Source organism: Bactrocera latifrons, unplaced genomic scaffold (assembly GCF_001853355.1).
Source record: "Bactrocera latifrons isolate USDA-ARS-PBARC rearing strain unplaced genomic scaffold, ASM185335v1 scaffold_235, whole genome shotgun sequence".
In the NCBI taxonomy this organism is placed as follows: domain Eukaryota; kingdom Metazoa; phylum Arthropoda; class Insecta; order Diptera; family Tephritidae; genus Bactrocera; species Bactrocera latifrons.
This window is the reverse complement of record NW_017535908.1, coordinates 205992-225525: the sequence shown is the minus strand read 5'-3', so window position 1 is coordinate 225525 and position 19534 is coordinate 205992. Positions and strand designations below refer to the sequence as shown.

Below are 19534 nucleotides of genomic sequence, written 5' to 3'. Positions count from 1 at the left end.
GATGTTTCAGTCACGATGCATTTACCTGCGCCACCACACGGCGTATGAGTAATATGCACTTCGGTTTCGCATGCTGCTCGGCATTTTGTCGATGGCCCACTGAATTCAGTTTTAAGTTTCGTAAGGTTTTACTGAAATATAACGCAATGGGAGAGTGTGCCGGCCCACAGTTAGAGTAAAAAAATTTGGGTGTTGCATTATCGGTTACCAAAGCAGTATAAAATCTGCCACATTCAAAACTTTCCAATATGCTTAGAACCACTGCCATTTTCCAACTCTCTTCGGAGGTCTTTCACTTAACGATTTACACTGACTAAACCTCTTTTTTACAACAAAACGGTACTTTTCGCATACAACGTATCGGTTTCAAGAGATGTTAGTTCTAAATGGAATTTCGCCGTCAAAATTTTTGAAAGCGCTAGTCTCCATTCAAATACCCACATTACAAAACAGTGCTCAGTATTGAAATAATTTATTTTGTCTTGCATAATCATTCACAAACCGCTTCTAGGCTTGTGCTCATATACGTGTTTTGTGCATTTTTGGTTTTGAATATGGACGACATTTTGGAAACGTGTCGTTGAGGTCGGATGTAGAACACTTTCGTGTACACGCCACACATGTGCCTAGATATGAATGTGTTGCATGGCCATCGCCACAGTCTGGCACATTGAGTTTGAGCACAGGAAATTCACTGTGCAACTGCAGTTCGGCCGTCAGGCGGGTGGCCGTTCGAGCGATTTGAGCCACTTTAATATGTCAACGTCGGATGTCGAGTTGGACTGCATTGTGTTGCAACGAGTTGAGCCACATACAACAGCTGCTTTATGTACGTCCGCGCACACACACACGCACACAGCTGTACTGGTATGTCGTGTTGTCGAAAAATGCATGTTTAAACATATTTATGTTGTGTTTGTGCAAGAATATATGGATTTAATTTATCAATTATTAATTGCATCTGGCAGCTGATGTCAGTTCGGTTAGCACAAATGCATATCCCCACATATGCTTACGCATTTGTGTATATGTGTATCTGTGTAGGTATGTGTCACTGTCGTATGCTTTGTAACTGTTTATGTGTCTGTTTGTACGCATACAAATAAAGCTGCACAGTAATGACATGGTGGCACATACATACACACATATTTATTTTGCATACATGAGCGGCCCGCTTTACATAGAGAATTACAAATACATGCGCACATGAAAAACATATATACAAGCAATTTGTTAATAAATATGTACACTCTATTGGTGAGAACATGGCAGGACCATGTCCTTCTGAAATTAGGTCAACTTTTAAAGGTTTTCTTGGGTACTACAGCCTGATACACCAGCAGTTATATATATATATATATTTATGTGCCTACATAAATACATATTTTCAGACTATCAATTTTAAAGCAGGTTTCTGGAATTAATTGTCAGGAAATTTTGCAAAAAGTAACTGTTATTCCGAATAATAAACACATTAAGTACTGGGTGGTGTTCTCATAAGAAAGATTATAGTCCACCGTCACCAAACTGGTTGGACCTTGTCAGTGTAGTTTTAGGCCTGGCCTGGCCTTACAAGATATTCACCATGCGCCAAATCTTGGAAAGACCCGTGAAAAGAGAATCGACGCACACCACTTCTTCGTTGATTTCAAAGCTACTTTTACAGTACGAAAAGGAGTTGCCTATATGCCGCTATATCTAAATTTGGTTTGGCGGATGTGTAAACTGACGTTGAGCAATACCAAAAGCTCCGTCAGGATCGCGAAGACCGCCTCCGACTCATTCGATACCATACGAGGTTTCGGACAAGGCGACTCCCTATCGTATAACTTCTTCAACCGCTGGAGAAAATAGTTCAAGCTTCAGAGCTAAATACAAAAGGTTCAATCTTCTATAAGAGTTTGTTTCTGCTGAAGCACACCGATGATATTGATATTATTGGCAAATGGACCTGTTAGTGAATGAGGGCAAGATGTTATATCATCTGTTATCAAACAAACAGTCGTCGCCGTCGTGACTTAACTCTGACGTCACTTTTGACATACATAACTTCGAAGTCGTAGAAAATTTCATCTATCTTAGAATCAGCATTAGCCCCAACAATAATGTCAGCCTCGAAATACAATGCAGAATAACTAATGCCAGTTGGTGCTACTTCGGACTGAGTAGGCAATTGAGAAGTAAAGTCCTCTCTCGATGAACAAAGACCAAATTCCGCAAGTCACTCATCATCCTCGACCTACTATATGGAGCAGAGGTAGGGGCGATTACAACATATAAGTCGACGTTACGAGTTTTTGAGAGAAAGGTTTTGCTGAAGATTTATGGTCCTTTGGTCACGGCGAATATCGCATTCAATTGATGAACTCTATGAGATATACGACGTCATTGACGAAGTTCAGAGAGTCAAGGGACTGCGGCTATGCTGGCTAGTTCATATTGTCCGAATTGACGAAAACATTCCAGCACTCAAAGTTTTCGATGCAGTACCCGCCGGGGTAAGTAGAGGAAGAGAAGGCCACCGCTCCCTTAAAGAGACCAGCTGGAGAAGGAGCTCGCTACACTTGGAATCTCCAAATGACGCCAAACAGCGAAAAGAAAGAACAACTGGCGCGCTGTTATAAACTCGGTTAAAACGCCAATAAAGAAAAGGAATATCTTTAAATTACATATTTTTTAAGTTGAAAACTACTACTACTAACAAAATCACTGCAAATAAGTGGAGGAAGGAAGAAAGAAAAGGATGGATTTGCAAGTTTGATAGGCATACCTGGTGTTATTTAAAATATATAGCATATAAATGAAACCTCTCACACATATGCTCTTATTGACTCAACAATCGGCCTTTCTTTTTTTCTATTAAATTGAAAGAAAGTCATTTCGTGCCTTGGTAATTCTCTGATTCCGACCGCGTACAATATCGATAACATCAAGGACCCAAAGATTATATATACATATTCATTAACATCAACGTACAGCCAGACAATAACGTCCTTCTTTACTCTGAATTTAACTATAAAAGTATTTATAGCCCTAATTTTCAATAGTTTCTAACTAATGCAAAGGTCAGGCTGCCTTAAATATGCCGTGTCAACTCCTTTGAACTCTCACAGAAAACTTTCGCAAATTTATAAAATGCCTCTGTTGTCTACTCTCAAAATAATGTTTTACAGTAAACAAAATTAAGGTAAACGCTTGTGCATTAATTTGAATGTAAGCGCAATGAATTTGGAGGGATTCTAATTTGTGAACACTCATACACCTTTGTTGTGCCATTAAATACAACTAAAATACTGCAACAATAAAACACTGATGAGATAAAATTTAGCACAAACATTCCATTGAAGTAAAGTTTGTCCGACAACGAAATTTGCATAAACATTGTGCACACAATCGTCGCCAGCTAAAGCTCCACAGCAATCCCAACAGTCGATGGGACTAATTCGAAGCTTAACCAGTGCGCATTCTATATAAGACCAATCTTACTGAATGAGTCAGTTTGTTATTCACTTTAAAAAGAATAATTTTTTCCCGCTTATTGCTTCATTACTTCGGTATATCTAACGCACTTGCTTCCCTTTACTTTTCTTAAATTTACTAAATAATTACTAACTGTAGGAGTTTAGCTAGCTTTTCACGCCTTAATCGACGATCTTGTATAGAAAACGAAGTAAAATGTTGTCAATACTACAATATTATATATACATATATATATGTACGATTTCTGCATGTTCCGAAATATGAAAGTAAAAATCAATTAACATATAGAAACATGCCTAATCGTATGAGCCGCAGCATTAGTTCCATCTCCAGCTAACAAATTATTACAGTAAAACTTTTAAGCATGTCTGAGCGGAAAGAGCATATTCAGCCAGTTAGAATGATGCATTGCTAACAGTGGCTCCGAAAAGTACACTGCGAAAAAGACGCGAGTTTCATCGAAGGAGAAACTATAAAAATCGACGAATCACAATCGAATTGTTTTAGCGTTCATTAAGAATTCATAGAACGTAAAGGCAGGATTTCAGCTCAAATAGTTACAATGCACTTGAACTCATAACTCGAATCCATGACCACCGCGATCACGTTTGCAGAAGTGCAGACGCTGAACCCAATTTTCGACGGCACTCATGGTTAAATCGGCCTATACTGCTGCAATTTCACGTTCGATATTCGTACGCAGCTTATCAATCGTCGCTTGCTTCACGTAGCCCCACAGGAAATAGTCTAACGGACTGAGCTATTTCGTGAGATACCACATTTATCAAACATGGTTTTTACTAAATTGACTGTGACATTCGCTGTGCGGCTTGTGGTGCCGTTCTTTTGGAACCACTTATTGTCCAAGTCCATATCATCCAATTTGGGGCAATTGCAATCATTGAGCGGTAGCGATTCCCATTCACAGAAACGTGCCGGTCTTGATCATCACGCAAAAGTATGGCACATTGTAATTTTTTCGTGATGCAATGGAAGTACGTGTCCCCCACACTGCCTGACCAATAACGCAGATTTTGCCTATTGACGAAGCCATTATCCACAACAACGTCACAGAGGTGCCCAACGCGTGAGAACGACGTGTGAGAGACTGATTTGGGGTTTCCTCAAGTCATGCGCTAGCCGCAGCAATATTCTCGACACTATGTTCATTTCTTTGTCGCATTGGCAGCCGAACATTTTGTACTGTGCCTGTGGACTCAAATTTTTCTCTAGATTTTTCTCAATTGTTGATCTGACAGGATGATTATAAGGACCATAAATTGGTCGTAGCGCTCTCAAAGTTGAGGCCACTGACTTCGAATTTCTGTAACAAATTTTAATACAAACGAATCGTTGTTGGATCGTATATCTTTCCATACTAAGAATAAAATATAACGAGGAATTTTCTTAGAGTGCATCGAACAAAGCCGAAACTGCAATTGTTGAGCAGAGAGTGAACATTTATTCACGTGCATATGTGGCATGTGTGTGCTTATTAGCTGGTGCATGCAGCATTTGCGCCGAATGCTCAAATTGTCTACGTGTCTAAGTGGAGCTGCCAGCGTTCGCAGCGCCGTATTCCTACTGCAGCGAAAACTGTCGCATTCACTATTCACTGCCTCTGCAGTGTGTTGGCGGCTGTGTAATCGCTTTTAAATTAGTTAGTTACAAGTGTACACAATGCCACGCGCAACACAGTCACTCGCCGCTCCAAATGCCTCATTATTTATATGTGTGTGTGTGCGTGTTGAAATGTCGGCATGTGTGAATATATGCAAGCGCACAATGCCGCAAACTCACACAAACGCTTATGCAAAACTTGTAATTCTGCCGACAAGAGCGGAGGCTAGCGCCATGGCTGGCGGGGGGACCGAACTGCAAACGCGCGACAGTTAAAATGCTTTTTAGCGCATGCATCACACTCACACAACCGAAAGCAGCAGGACAGCACACATGCAAACACTTCTCTTATACATATATATTACTATGAATGTGTTGATGCATAGGTATACAGTTACTTCTAAAACTTCCATGTGCGCATAATACAGTGGGACCGCTTGAATAGATTTGCCTGTGTGTTTGTGGAATTCTGCAATTGCAGAAGTGTGCTTTCTAAAGAGCTCCGCGCTGCTGCTAGACCAAACCGTAAGGACAACAATATGCAGCACTATTAGCAGTACAAGGGCAACAACATGCAGGCATATATCATTCGTCAGATACCAGCCCAAAGATAAATGTTGTACTCGTAAATGCACAATTAACACGACGCCATGACTCAAAGTGCATTTTAGTGCTCATTTTAGCCAACGGGAAATACGACTATTTGCATCACACACGACCAGAGTACTGCAGCGCACTATTGTTCACTTCTCGTGGACTGGGACTTACTGATTTTAGCACAAATTATAGGAGTTCATTTGAATGTTCATGCTTTCGCACTTTGATTTACTTCAATCGGCCATGGCTAATGGAAGAAGAGTACTTAGCATATGCTCCTACATTGGATTCGTATGCGCAACCAAGTATTCCGCTAATGCGGTTTTTTTATTATTTTTTACGGGTGTAGACACCGCTTACGCGGTTATAGCCAAGTTAGCAACAGGACTCCTTTTATTTGCATGTGGCCCCAATTGGAGATTCTAAGCGAAGCCAGGTCCATCTCCGCCTGGTCTTCCCAACGGAGTCGAAGTCTTCTTTTTCCTCTGCTTCCTTCGGCGTGTACTGCATCGAAAACTTTCAGAGCTGGAGCGAGCCAGCGTAACCGCTGCCTTTTAATTGGCTGAACCATGTCAATGTCGTCGGGAATCTCGTACAGCTCATCGTTCCATCGAATGTGGTATTCGCCGTGGCCTACGCACAAAGGACCATAAATCTTTCGCAGAACTTTTCTCTCGAAAACTCGCAACGTCGACTCATCAGTTGTTGTCCATATAGCTGGACCGAAATTATGAGTGACTCATGTAGTTTGTTTTTCGTTCGTCGAGAGAGGACTTTGCTTCTCAATTGCCTACTCAGTCCGAAGTAGCATCCGCTGGCAAGAGTTATCCTGCGTTGGAGAAAGCAGAACTAAAGGCGCGGGTGTTGAGGCCGATGATATCAATATCGTCGGCACAAGCCAGCAGCTGTACACTCTTATAAAATATTGATTAAGTTCTGCAGTTCGAACCATTTTCTCCAGCAGTAGATTGAAGAAGTCGCACGATAGGGGGTCACCTTGTCTGAAACCACGTTTGGTATCGAACGGCTCGGAGAATCCTTCCCGATCCTGACGAAGCTTTTTTTTGCTGCTCAACGTGAGTTTACACTTATTTCGTTTGCCATGGTCGTCATCAACAGGGGGGTCACTCATCCAAGGCTTGTTGTTCCTTTTCATTGGTATGATTTTTTACRYGGCGGGTCCCAAACCCAGCGCACAACTCTGCGGAGAGGCTGTTTCGCTGTCTCTCTTTAGCCCGCCTTCAAACGGATGTTCTTAGGAAGTAGTGAGCTGCTTGACTCATATGTAAAAGAATTCTTTCTGGCCACTCCCAAGTGAATGGTGATCAGAGAACTTTCCTCACTTACGTGAACTTGTACACATGATCCCATCCTCATCGCAAAGAATTACATACTAATATTATTTTAGTTTTACCCGAAATATCCGTAAGTTTAAGGCGTTATATTTCAATACATCACTTCGGTTTATGGTGCCGCTACATAAACACATGGAAAGAGACATGATTTAACTGTTGGTAAACCTCTCAATGGCAAGTTTTTGATGCGATGCATCAGCTTGGTTCGCTGTTACTTGGAAGCTTTTATAATAATCAGTACATCACTGTGAGCGCTCATCTGCTGCCATTACCACTGATATGTTGATAATGATGATGCCTGCGCTAGGCTTGATGAGCTAATGGTGATTGCTTGCAGAGACGACTCTGATACTGCCACTCTGCCTGGTAGGCACTTTGCTGCTTCGTACGTGCTCAACCTAAAAATCACTCAATATCCACACCCACACCCTTCAAATTGACTTTCAACATGCGCCTGCCACACGCGCGCTGCCTCAAGAGCACTACACACATCCATATTTAAGTACGTATTTCTAAAACAAAGTTCAGTTATTTGCTATTTGCGATGTAAGTATGTATGTGTGACACGCTGACACGCTGACAAGCTGCCTCGCTCGCCTCGAGGCGCAGATCCAATATAACTTCAGGCATGGATGGATGGGCCCCCACACACTTTATTGCTTAGTATGTGTAGATGCGCAACATCACAGCTTCGCATTGCATGCAGCCGGAATGCCAAATGATTTCTGACAACTAAATTCATCGCAGTCCTAGCATGCCGAAGTTTTACTGCGCGCCTTCACGCTTACAACGAGCACGGAAGTAGATTTCAGAGTGATTTACCCACCGCTTGGCGTGCAGACAGCCAGCCAATCCAGGGAAGGTGATTGCCTGCAGACGAAACAAAAACACGCCACACAACGGGCAAGCCTCAGCATAAGCCAACTATTCGCATATAATCTTGGTGCCTTCGTTGGTGCGCTCCGAATCGGCTGTAATAAGAAGAGACGTAAGAAGAGAGCAATACAAAGAAAAGGAAGATGTTTTGAATAAATGCACGAACACTTCCGCCTGATTAGCTGATTGACAACATATTTTACGCTTCGATGTCACGCTTACTCTCGTCCACAATCCTCCCACCTTCGGTATGTTTCCGTGTGAATTGTATGTAGATTACAATTCAACAAAATGACACCCGCCGGACATACAGCGCACATCTGTCCCCCGCCACTCGTAGTCCTGCAAAGAACTAACCTAACTTGCAAATACGTACATATGTAGTTATTAGATAAAAATGTTTATTTTTTATTTAACATTTTTTTGGCAAGGCGAAAATTGTTGCAGTAGGGATATAGTCTTATAATTGAAATCAAGGAAATCTGGGATGCTTACCAAGGCTGGAGGTTTCGTCTTGTCAATCAACTTCACAAAATTACGGGTAATAATTCCTCATCACTTGGCCAAAGTCATGAAACATTGAACTCTGACCCAAAGAGGCAAAACTTGTAGCCGTGAAGAAAGAGTAAATACGCACGCACCAGACTTTCAACATACACTGGATCTACAATCGGCTTAACAGCATGTTATAGATATACTCTCGAAAATTATGACTGCGAAATATGCCGAAGACAGCATTTATTGGATTAGCATATTAGCAGATCAGACACGATACCTCTGCATGATTATTTATATTTAGTATCGGAGAATCAAAGCTTTGTTACAAGTTCAAAAGTAGAACGCGCAAGGAGGTGATAAGTTCAGACGGAGCCCAGTGTGAGTATTTTCAAAGAAATAATATCTAAGACAAAAGTTTGGCAGCAAATCATATTCAGTTTAGCTGAACTAATTGGACTTAAGGTCATTGAGACATTGTTGTGAAATTCTTGGAGCTGCACAATATTAAGCAAGAGCTCATATGATAATAGTTTAAAAGTTAAATAATACAAAGTAGGAACTTTTTCACTAAATTAGTCATGTTTCATAAAGGATGATCTAATTCGAGATTCCCTAGTTTTTTAAAGAAAAAGCACAAAAATTTTCAAATTTAATGGGGAATATTCAACATCATTCGAAGGAACACTCTTTGCAATATATTTTTTGAAGATTATCTCTTTCAAATGTGGCCGTACCTACGTCTCAGATGGTGCAGCCTTTGAGTTCAATATTCGATGACTCGTTCTAACATTTCAACTGGTATGTTGATTGATAAACGTGGAATGCACCGCGACCTTAAGTATGTTGTGCACTCTCCTAATTCACAAAGACTCACCTAGCACCAGCATATTGATAAAGGCCAATATGCTGCTGGGTGCTAGCGAAGCAATGTGATCCTTATTTGGAAATATAGAGCCAAGGGCCTACAACCTGCGTCTGCAGACTGCTGTACAGTCAATTTGCAGGTGCTCTGATGCTGCAGGTTTGCTGCCACAGGTGGCAAGTTACGCAAGAAGGCAGGCCCATGTTGTGCCGCTTGACTATCGCTAATTATGGTTGCGTTGGAGGTTTTTCTCTATGCACCGACTTATGCCAAAGGCTTGTGCCAGAAATAAACTTCCCATAGGTATAAAGAGTTTGGTACGTGCTCCTGGAACTCCTGCACCGATTATAACCCACGTCTTGAAGCCGCCTGTATACCACTTGATTGTACTATCCCTAAGCAGTAGCTTGTGAATGAAATCATTCTATTCAGCCTTACCGCCAAAAGTAACCTTGAATTTCATGGTGAAGTTAATCTTTCTGGTAATGCTGTCCTTTGGGAGAAAGGCCAATGATATTGTATAAATTAATTCTTTCATCCGCTGGGACGAGATTATCTTACCTCTCACACACCTGACCGATCGCTAGATGAAGTGATGTGAACTCAAGCATGACTTAAAGTGCTGCCGTCGGAAAACTCCGCATTGCATCCGACATGCAGATACACGCGAGTATTTCTAAATTCGATAGTTGGAGCCCTACCGTAGTCTTCAAAGCTTTTGAGTCACAGACCACATCCCCATACGTGATTATCGGCCACACAATCATGAAGTACAACCAATCCGAACCCTTCTTTATGGTAAGAAGATCAATTGTGGAAAAGAGCTCTGTCCCTAAGGACAGGAGAAGAACATCTAGAATCTCATGACAAAGTTACGAAAAAGTCGGTACAGTTGTTCAACATTATGGTGAACAAAAACATCAAACAGACAGTGGACGACAATGAACTGTAAAAATGTGGCTCTAGGCAAATGAAGGTAAAACCCTGGAAATTTAAAATAATAAAATTACTTAATATTTCTGACATGAAAAAGTTCCCTCAAATGCAGTTCTTGAAGTCTATATTTGGTCATATGCAATGTATATATAAGATAATTACAAAAATTGCAATAAATTTAAAGTGACAATAACAATCTGTATTGCTTGCGATCTTTTTTAAACGTAGTCGAAGTACTGATCCAAAAAATTCGAAGTCACTCGGCATTCGGAGTATAAACGCATACAATCGACGTCCGCTTTACCAGCCACAAAAGCATTCGTGTAAGCAACAGCGATACTTTCCTTTCCAGGTCTTCAAAAATATTAAAAACGTAAATAAATGCAATGGAAGAACTTACATTCAATCAGCTCACCTTAAAACCACATCCATTATCTCGGAAAACATGCCAACATGTTCGTCTACTTGTGCATTTTGGCAAATGGAACGCAACAAGCATTGATGTCCATTACCATGCTGACGCTCCATCAGTACTTCCAATAAAGTGTAGACAAATAAGCGAGAATCATCTGTCTCGAAATCAGCCAGCTCTTGGAAGTGTTTCATGGAACGTGCAAAAGTATTCTCCCATTTATCCCATGGATAGGTGGGCACCGCTGGTAAAGGATAGAAGCCACCTTGAATATTATTTATAGAGACTATCGAACGCCAAGCGATGGGCTCATCCACATTTACAGTAGCTATTGCGCCGGCGTCTATCTGAAATTAGTTGTGAGTTAAAAAAAAAAAACATGTTTTAGTTTCTTTTGAATTTTTGTGAGCCCTCATCAATTCCCATAAGGTTCAAAAGATTTACACGCAGTTACTTCACAAATGGTGTTTCCTCACAAGATATCCGAAACTTTGAAATAAGTGTTTGTCACTAACCACGAAATAAAAATCGTAAGATCCTTTTTGGACTCTTTATCTATATATAACTAACAGCGAAGACTAGAGAAATTTGACTGCATTTCGGGATTCTTGAGGTCCTGGCTTAATAATAGATTTACGGAAATTTAATGCTTCCGACGGCTCATAAGTGAAGGATCTTGTTGCTAAAAAAAAACTCAATAATCAAGTCCTATGATTTCACTTCGCATCATGCTCCTCGTTTCGAGGGCTTGGGAATACTACACACTGTTATTCACTGACTTGTCTGAAGTAAACTTCTGTTGTTACATTTCGTTTTGCATTTGCATTCCAGTACCTTGACTAGCCCGCCTCCTTCGAATATTAAAGTGCGCTTTTGACGACGGAAGTTCACAAACTCGGTCAGGTTTGCGCCGCTCTGTATTGGACTCAATTTGGCGGAGAACAATTCAGCATTCAACAGCGCAATTCCCAGGAAATAAATAACAAAATGCATATTAACTCTTAGAATTTTTGAATGCACTAACTTTTTCCCGTTAAGTCGCGTAGTGATAACCTCACTTGGAACCGACCTGCAGCAAATTGAGATGTCAAGCCGCCGAACGCCGACCTGCGAACGACGCTGTGTACCTTAGCAATTATGATCGAGCGGCAAAAGCAGCACAAGTGAGCGGCATATCGGCTTACTACTATGGATATAAGAGAAATTTGGGCGTTGAAGATAAACATGACAGAATAAATATTTTGTTAAAATATTAGTCCGATTATTAATCGAGTTGTCAAAGAGCTTCATATTAAATTATACAACCACACATGTTATGTACACAAAGTTATAAAAAGGTACTAAAAAGGAGACGTCTGCTTGCTACTTCATAGGTTTGCTCTACTTTTTAGCGCTCTTGGTGCCGTTACCATGCTGACGTAGTAGTTTTGATGATGTTTACGATGAATCAGAGATACTGCTAATTCAGTTAATTTTCGACACAAACAAAACAACAAGCGGAGCTAACAGCAGAACTGCTAGCCGTTGGCAGCCATGACCTTTGACATGTCACCTGCACAAACACATTTGTGCCGTGCATATATTGATGGTCGACCAAGTAAGTGGGAAAGGTGAAAACAGTGCACACTGTCATACGAGTCGTAGACCCACAGAATCACCAACTGTTTTGTTGTAATTCGAATTAACTAAGACTAACAAACTAATAGCGTAAACTTAAGGTGTGACTAATGGGAACGACAATCGAGAGAACAGACGGAGAAACCAGCCAAAGTGAAACATACAGCCACCCGCTTCGAAAAACTAGTCCTCTTAGCTATTCTTCTTCAGCATAGAAATGAGGACAGACTGCTTTATGTGATCCAAAATTTAAGTACCATGTTCGTACACACTCTCTAATGCCCGTTTGCGAAAGCAATGCTGACGAATTAGAGGTATTATGGCGTAATTGCAACAACTACAACAACAACATGGGTACGTAAAATGCATTAACTTTGCTAAGTAAAAACTCGTCGTGGTATGGGCTTGCACAATCGCTCGTGAATGCATTTGAATGGAGAAGATATCACCTTTCCACCAACAAAGCCTTTGAGGCAAATGCTTTAACTAAAGGTAATCTAATATTTCGAGTTAAACCTGCATAACTGAAAAGCGTCCCACTTCTTCAAACAACCACTCTCTCTCTCTTGTTTTTTATCATACGTGTCTGCGATTAAGGGACTTCTCACAGCTTAATCTATGTATGTGAGTGTTTGTAGTTCGTCGGCAAAAGTTACCTTCCGATTCGTTTTCAAAAATACCGTATGAATTACGTGGCAGTCGACCATGTCCATATACAGTCAGGAACATGTGTATTTACATAAGTCGTCAGCACTTAATAAGGTTTCTTCTCTGTCTACTGCTCTATTCTAGGTTTTCTATCTCTCATTATGTGTGTGAACGTAAGTGTGTGTTGTAATGTTAGCAAATGCGTAAATGTTAAATGGGTAATTTCTGCACTTAACTCTTTCACTACTTTCGCTTGCAAAGTTGTAAGACTCAAATCGTTTAAAGCTTCGAGTTAAGTATATTCTGGGCTTAACTCGAACAAAGATGAATGTTGTCGTTAAATAATTGTTGAACAAAAAGATCTGTATGTGTAAGTGCTATATGTATGTGACTAGGTCTAATAGTCGAATAAGTCTCGTCTTTTGCACAGTAACTGAAATACTGCATACAAAGCTCTTCTGAAGCTCTGCGTGCAAGAGCGTTATGGTAGGGCAGGAGGCGAGTATATAAGATTCGTTTGGGAGTACTTTGATGTGGAATATTATAACATTGAATAATTAAATTTTTAATTTTTAATTATTTTATACTTTTTGTATGCCCTAACGGTGTAACTGCATGTGTGTGGTTAGCTGTTATTATAATATTAAACGGGTTGCAAGAACATGTGCCTTTACCTCGTCGATCCCTCTCATACAAACTACAACAAACGTTTCCTCTTATGAACGGACTCTGACTGAGAAGATTCACATTGCTTGCCATGTAACAAATAACGCCTCTATATAGCAGTCATTAGTCACGTGCAATCTTAAAAACGGTTCCACCAAACTTTTTGTGTGGTCGTAATGTAATGTTATTTGTGTTTTTCTGTTTAACGCTAATTCCTGCTTTGTATAAAAAATACCTAGTTATTATTCTGATAATTTAATTAACATTTTTTATATTAACCTCTACATATATCTAGTATTTTATTTCCATACTGACACCATAGGTGGCGCAAAACTTGGCACTACTTTGGGGTTTGTTAGTACTTATCGATAAATTTAGACACGAAGTTGGCAGCACCCGGCTTTTCTTTCTACTTCACTAAATTTTTCTGACGCCATTGTGAAAAAAGTTTCTGCTTGTGAAGAGGTGTGAATAAAATAATTGTCGTGCAGCTCTTAATAATAAATAAGTGCTGAAGTCCAAAAAAAAGCAAAATCAATTTGCTCAAGTAAATCGAGAAATCAGAGGTAGATGTAAGTACATATTATGCAAGATATGCGAGGAATATTTTTTAGTACCTCGTGCCATTGATTTTTCCATTTTGCTAAGCCGGTTCATTTTGCTGCTAAGGGGGTGCACGTTATCTATAAAACTGTACTTATACATGATAGAGAATATGTATACATACATGAAATTTGCAAATAATTGAAATTTTCGAATTTAGTCGTTTCAAAATGCGAGGTGGACGTGGCGGATATGGTTCCCGGGGCTCCGGCTCAAGTCGTGGCGGTAACAATTACCGTAGCAATAATTATGGACGTATGCAAAATTCTGGCGGCAGATCTGGAGGTCGTGATGGATATAATCACAACTATAATAGCAGTGGCAATTCTCGTTATAACAATTATAACTCTGGTGCAAGCGGTAGCGCAGGACACTATGACCGCTCAAGGGATCGCTTCAATAATAGTTCGGTTGGCGGAAGCCGTCATGATTCTGCTCATAAGAGAAATTATCGCGTAAGTAGACTCTATAAAAATATAATAGACATGAAAGTCATCATAAGCAATACTAAAATTATAATGTAATGTCATATCTACATTTAAAACTATAATTACTGGTTTTGCAGGATACATCACGAGATCGCACTGATGATAGAAAACGTTCGAGACAAGATGTAAGTACACATTTTATTTATTGTCCAGACATTTAATGTATTAATTCATAAGGGAGTTCAAAATATTCCCTCGAATCTGAGTAATCGTAACAATTAACATTGATATTTTATGTATATTTATGCACGAATAGAAATATGTTTAGAAAGGTCGAATTTTGAAAGACGTGAAAACAAAAAAGTAAGCCATTTGCAACAATTGATTGAGAAATTTATAACTTTGTCACCAAAGCGGCCAGAGTACGTACAGAGAGACACTCTGCACTTGCTGTGTGGCAGAGTTGACACGTTTCAACCTAAAATACTATGGCAATGATAAGGCTCTTGGTCGCACGTAATGATTATAGAGCAACGTCGCCAATGTGATCGTCGAATGAATTTAATAGAGGCCAAAAATCACGCCATCTACTAAAGTATGCTTATATTGAAAGTTAAATAACATTAAATGTTACGTGTAAATTTAATTAGAGCTATGATCATCCAATGAAGTAAATAAATTCCTACGATGCACCATGCTGTTCCAATGCATCGCGTATTGCAAAAAATTAATAGTACAAAACAGTCTGAAGGTGGTAGCAACGATTCTATAACGATAATATGTACATTATTGTTTTGATGAGCTTTTTAGGAGATTTGCTTATGCTGCAGTGAAAACCTCCCCTTTTACTTACCCAATTCCTAAACAATATCAAATAAAAACTCATGTTAAAACCACACAAATCTAAAAACTAAATTGACAAAGTATAAATGCTCAAACTCGTGTATAGTTAAATCTTTAAGAATACATAAAACAAAAAAACATCCTCATCATCGTCAACAGGATTATAGACGCAACTCTTCAACTGGACGTGGGAATCGAACACCACCGCCCCCTCCCCCACCAATGGTTTCGACAGCATCGACATCTAACTACCGTAATACTGGTGGAGCAAACACAACTAGCAATTCGTATCGTGGAACAAACTCACGCAACGATCGAGATGACTCCACTGCTAATACCAGCCGCCACCGGTCTCCAATGGGCATACAAAAGCGTCCCATACGCACTGGTTACGTTTCAAGAGCTCGTGGAAATATGTCCTCATATCATCGTGGTGGGATGCGCACCACTATATTAAGGGGCGGTGTGCGCATCATTCGCAATAACCGGAATGATTCAAACGATTTGCGTATTATGCGACGCAAGCTGCTGTATGCACAACAGAAAGATCGCGCTCGTGTATTAAAGATACAGCGCCTCACAAGGTAATTAAAATACAGAAAACTGCATAAAAATTGCATTTGAGTTGACTTGAGTTAATTGTTGAGTTTTGTGAAAATGTCTTGAAGCTGATTAAAAGAACCGTCTATGGAAACATTAAAACAAACCAAGCAGAATATGTTGAGCTTAAGTGATTTGGGTTTGGTTGTAATCTCATTGTATTCAGAATTTATACTTTTCAAACAAGCATTATATAGTTTGATAAGCATATCTACGTTTCCATCGCATAAATTATAAGGACCTATAGTAATGATGTTATTTATTTTGAAACACTGGGGTTATTTGTATTCCTAAGCAAAACTGATGAGTTCATTGCTCTTTGAAAATTTTTACATATTATCCAAAGAGGCAATGATAAGAAAGATGTGATTTAAAAACGAGAGTCGTGTGTGTCTGATGCATTTATACGACCCCATACTGTAAAATCATAACAGCTGATTGACTTTTTCCACTCGAAGCACTTTTGACAAATAAAAAATACTTTAGCATCAGCAAGTACAAAATAATTTTGTTCAACAATTAATATACCACTTTTGCGTTTGCGCTACATAAATTAGCTCATTACGTCGTCGTAGGATAGTGCGTCGTTCGAAGAGCCCACGTCGTTCCAAGAAGGGTGATTCATCAGATGACGAAGAGGATAATGATAAAGACAACGATAGCGACAAGGACGATAGCAAGAGTGACACCGAGACAAAGAAAAAGACATCGAAGCGCAGCAGCAGTAAGCGTGGCAAATCTTCAGAAAAAGGAGATGATACCGAGAAAGCAGGTGACGGCGATGCTGACGAAGATGATGATGATGTAGAGGGTGATGAGGGATCTAAATCGGCGAAGAAAAGTAAAAAGGGTGAGGATTCATCAGCAGAAACTGATGATCATAAGGATGAAGAAGATGATGATGAAGAGGAAGCAGGTGATGGAGAAGTTGAAGGTGCCACAGGTGATGCAGCTACTGATGCAGATAAAGATAGTGGTGAAAAAGAGGTAAAGAAAGAAGGTAAGAAAAAAGAGAAGGAGAAGGAAGACGATGATCACAAAAAGGATAAAACCAAAAAGAGTTCATCCTCGAAGAAGGATAAGGAGAAAAGTAAGGACAGCAAAGAGAAACGAAAGAAGGACGATCATAGCGATGATGATTCAGAGAAGAAAGATAAGAAATCACACACATCACGCCGTGATGACTATAACAAATCACGCAACACAGGTTCAAGGGTCAATCTGACGTGCATTCACTGTCATACAGGCTGTTTCACATATCCGGTAAGTTCCAATACAATACGTAATAAAAATTGATTAGAAAGGAAGCAAATTATCTTACGACGTTTGCTTAAAGGCAAATCACACCTCAAATCTTCCTCTGACATTAAGAATATGTGTGCTTATATCTTCATTTTAAGTTTTGCAAAGTACTAATATATTGTCTATATTATCCCCAGGACTATCAACAACACTTGTATTCTCGAGTTCACAAGAACGCAATCCGACAAATCTCACTTCGTCAGAAGGCACATTTGTTACGCCTGCGTGCTCGCCAACGTGCGGCACAACGAGAAATCGAGGAGAATTCGAAAGAGGAGTATGAATCCAAGTTTTGTCACTTGTGTCGTCTCCATTACCGCCAACCGAAGGCTAAACATCAATTGTCCGAGCACCATAAGACCATGAAAAAGTTCTTAATGCCATATTGCTCAACTTGTCATTTGGCGTTTAAGAGCCCAATGCTTTACGAAACACATCGCTGCTCATTGGAGCACTTAAAGGTTAGTCCATTTTAAGCCAATGTCGTCAATATGTTTGTATAATATTGTTGTTTGATTTTTATTGCAGCGCAAAGCACGAAAACGTGATTCGGACAGTGACAACAGTGATGAGGATACCAGAGAGATTGACTTGAACAAATTCCTAACCGTAGATTCGGTGGGTGAAATTGACGAAATAGACGACATGGATGTGGATGCCTTGCTAAATGAAGGTGAAGGTGGTACAGATGGGGAAGAGAACAGCAAAGAGCGACAACCCGTTGGCGGATCTTTTATTAAGAAAGTTGATGCATACTTTTGCGAACTTTGCAACCATTATTCAGTCGCAAGCGATTCTGTAGAATCATATGCTAAAAAGCATTGCTTACTACGTTCACATCTCAAGGCGTACTTACGTAATAAAGAGGAAGAAGAAAAGGCAGCTAAAAAGGCTAAGGTGAAGGAAGAAAAGGAGGAAATTGAAAATGATAAAAGGGACTCTGTAAAGAAAGAAAACGATGCTGAACAGGAGGAGGATAAGGATGCTGCCGAAGGAAATGGCCATGAAAGTGGAGGCGAAGAGGTTGAAGAAGTTGGGGAAGATAAGCTTTGGGAAGATGTCGATAAAGACTTGGGTGACTTATTGAGAGAAGTCGGTCCAGAGGATCGTGATGATGAGGAAGAAGATGAATCTGTGCTCAACATTGATATTGAAAGGTAGGATAAAGATTGGATAAACTATTTTGTACATTTACACATTTAGTAACATAACACACAATTATAGTGAGAAACCAAAAGTTAAAGAGATAAATGGCAAGAAGGAGGAGCCGGCTGCTGCCCAACAAACCGTAAAGCCAGCACCGCCTGAGGTAAAGGAAGTAAAAGAGGTGAAAGCTGAAGCTAAGATACAAACAACACCGGCTAAACCCAAGCCACAGCGCAAAGTGGCTTCAGCCACTAAAACATCTGCATCCTCTGAAGCGAAGGAAAAATCGGCAGCAGCAAAATAAATTATACACCTTAATTTAACAACTCTCATTCTTAGTGGAAAATAATTAAATTAAAAACTTTTGGAACTGTAAACTATCGAATAAGTTTTATGGACTTGCTAATCTTAAAAGGGTTCTAATATAAGTGTTTTAATCGTTACTGTTTAATGCTGACATTGTATAACCTATTACGCATTAACTGTAATAAGATGTGCGGGAATAAATACACAAATAAAGAAAAACAACAGGCATTTTGATTTAAATGGACTGGGGTTAAATAAATAATCACGAGCCCACGAGGCTTGAATGTACATTCGTCGCTCATGAAAGGCTTCAGCATACACGGTGCACTCACAAATGCAAATGGGATGTATGCAAATTTACCAGATTGTGGAATAATTTACATATAGCCATAAACTCTAAACAGCCAGCTGTTTGCTGTATAACATAGGTGTCTAGGTGGCAGATTAATGCGCCAACAGGAGGAAGTTGTAAGCCACTTACTGGCACATTAAACGGTATCTACAACATTTGAAGATATAATTGCCCACAAATAAAAACGAATATGCGAGTTAGCGAGACGTAACGTGCAAAAGCTACGAAGACAACGGTTTTGCAGCGGTAGCAACTTATTTATTATTGTTTTGATTTTGTTTTGCTTTAACATTTTGATTTACGGCCAAATATAAACAAGGCAACAGGTGAAAAAGGGCACATCTGTTATGCTCGGCTGTGCTGGGCGACGGGCAATCGTTGGGAACT

General features: G+C 39.9%; 2 protein-coding genes across 4 annotated transcripts; one reads left to right on the top strand and one right to left on the bottom strand.

Moving 5' to 3' along the window:
• Positions 1 to 10344: 10344 nt before the first annotated feature.
• On the bottom strand, positions 10345 to 11774 carry LOC108968965. Its single transcript, XM_018933355.1, has 3 exons — positions 11471 to 11774; positions 10640 to 10983; positions 10345 to 10578 (listed from the first exon to the last, which is right to left on the bottom strand). The coding sequence occupies exons 1-3, from the start codon at positions 11627 to 11629 to the stop codon at positions 10443 to 10445; spliced, it is 639 nt and encodes a 212-aa protein (XP_018788900.1). The 5' UTR covers positions 11630 to 11774; the 3' UTR covers positions 10345 to 10442.
• Positions 11775 to 14033: 2259 nt separating this feature from the next.
• Positions 14034 to 19012, top strand: LOC108968975 (glutamic acid-rich protein). Of its 3 annotated transcripts, none has more exons than XM_018933393.1 (8): positions 14034 to 14133; positions 14331 to 14625; positions 14736 to 14783; positions 15601 to 16025; positions 16599 to 17304; positions 17481 to 17804; positions 17872 to 18500; positions 18568 to 18793. In XM_018933393.1, the coding sequence occupies exons 2-8, from the start codon at positions 14341 to 14343 to the stop codon at positions 18791 to 18793; spliced, it is 2643 nt and encodes an 880-aa protein (XP_018788938.1). In that variant the 5' UTR covers positions 14034 to 14133; positions 14331 to 14340. The 3 variants fall into 3 exon arrangements, with proteins under 3 accessions (XP_018788938.1, XP_018788937.1, XP_018788939.1); XM_018933392.1 differs by having other exon boundaries at positions 14034 to 14139; XM_018933394.1 differs by lacking the exon at positions 14034 to 14133 and having other exon boundaries at positions 14341 to 14625; positions 18568 to 19012.
• The last annotated feature ends 522 nt before the right edge of the window (positions 19013 to 19534 follow it).

Excerpts from the sequence above, each read along its gene's own strand:
- LOC108968965 (XM_018933355.1), bottom strand. The coding sequence starts at position 11,629 with ATGCATTTTGTTATTTATTTCCTGGGAATTGCGCTGTTGAATGCTGAA. Across the intron at positions 10,984-11,470 it reads AAGGAGGCGGGCTAGTCAAG|ATAGACGCCGGCGCAATAGC; the intron begins GTACTGGAATGC and ends AACTAATTTCAG. Across the intron at positions 10,579-10,639 it reads ATAATGGATGTGGTTTTAAG|ACCTGGAAAGGAAAGTATCG; the intron begins GTGAGCTGATTG and ends ATATTTTTGAAG.
- LOC108968975 (XM_018933394.1), top strand. The coding sequence starts at position 14,341 with ATGCGAGGTGGACGTGGCGGATATGGTTCCCGGGGCTCCGGCTCAAGT. Across the intron at positions 14,784-15,600 it reads GAAAACGTTCGAGACAAGAT|GATTATAGACGCAACTCTTC; the intron begins GTAAGTACACAT and ends CATCGTCAACAG. Across the intron at positions 16,026-16,598 it reads AAGATACAGCGCCTCACAAG|CTCATTACGTCGTCGTAGGA; the intron begins GTAATTAAAATA and ends TACATAAATTAG.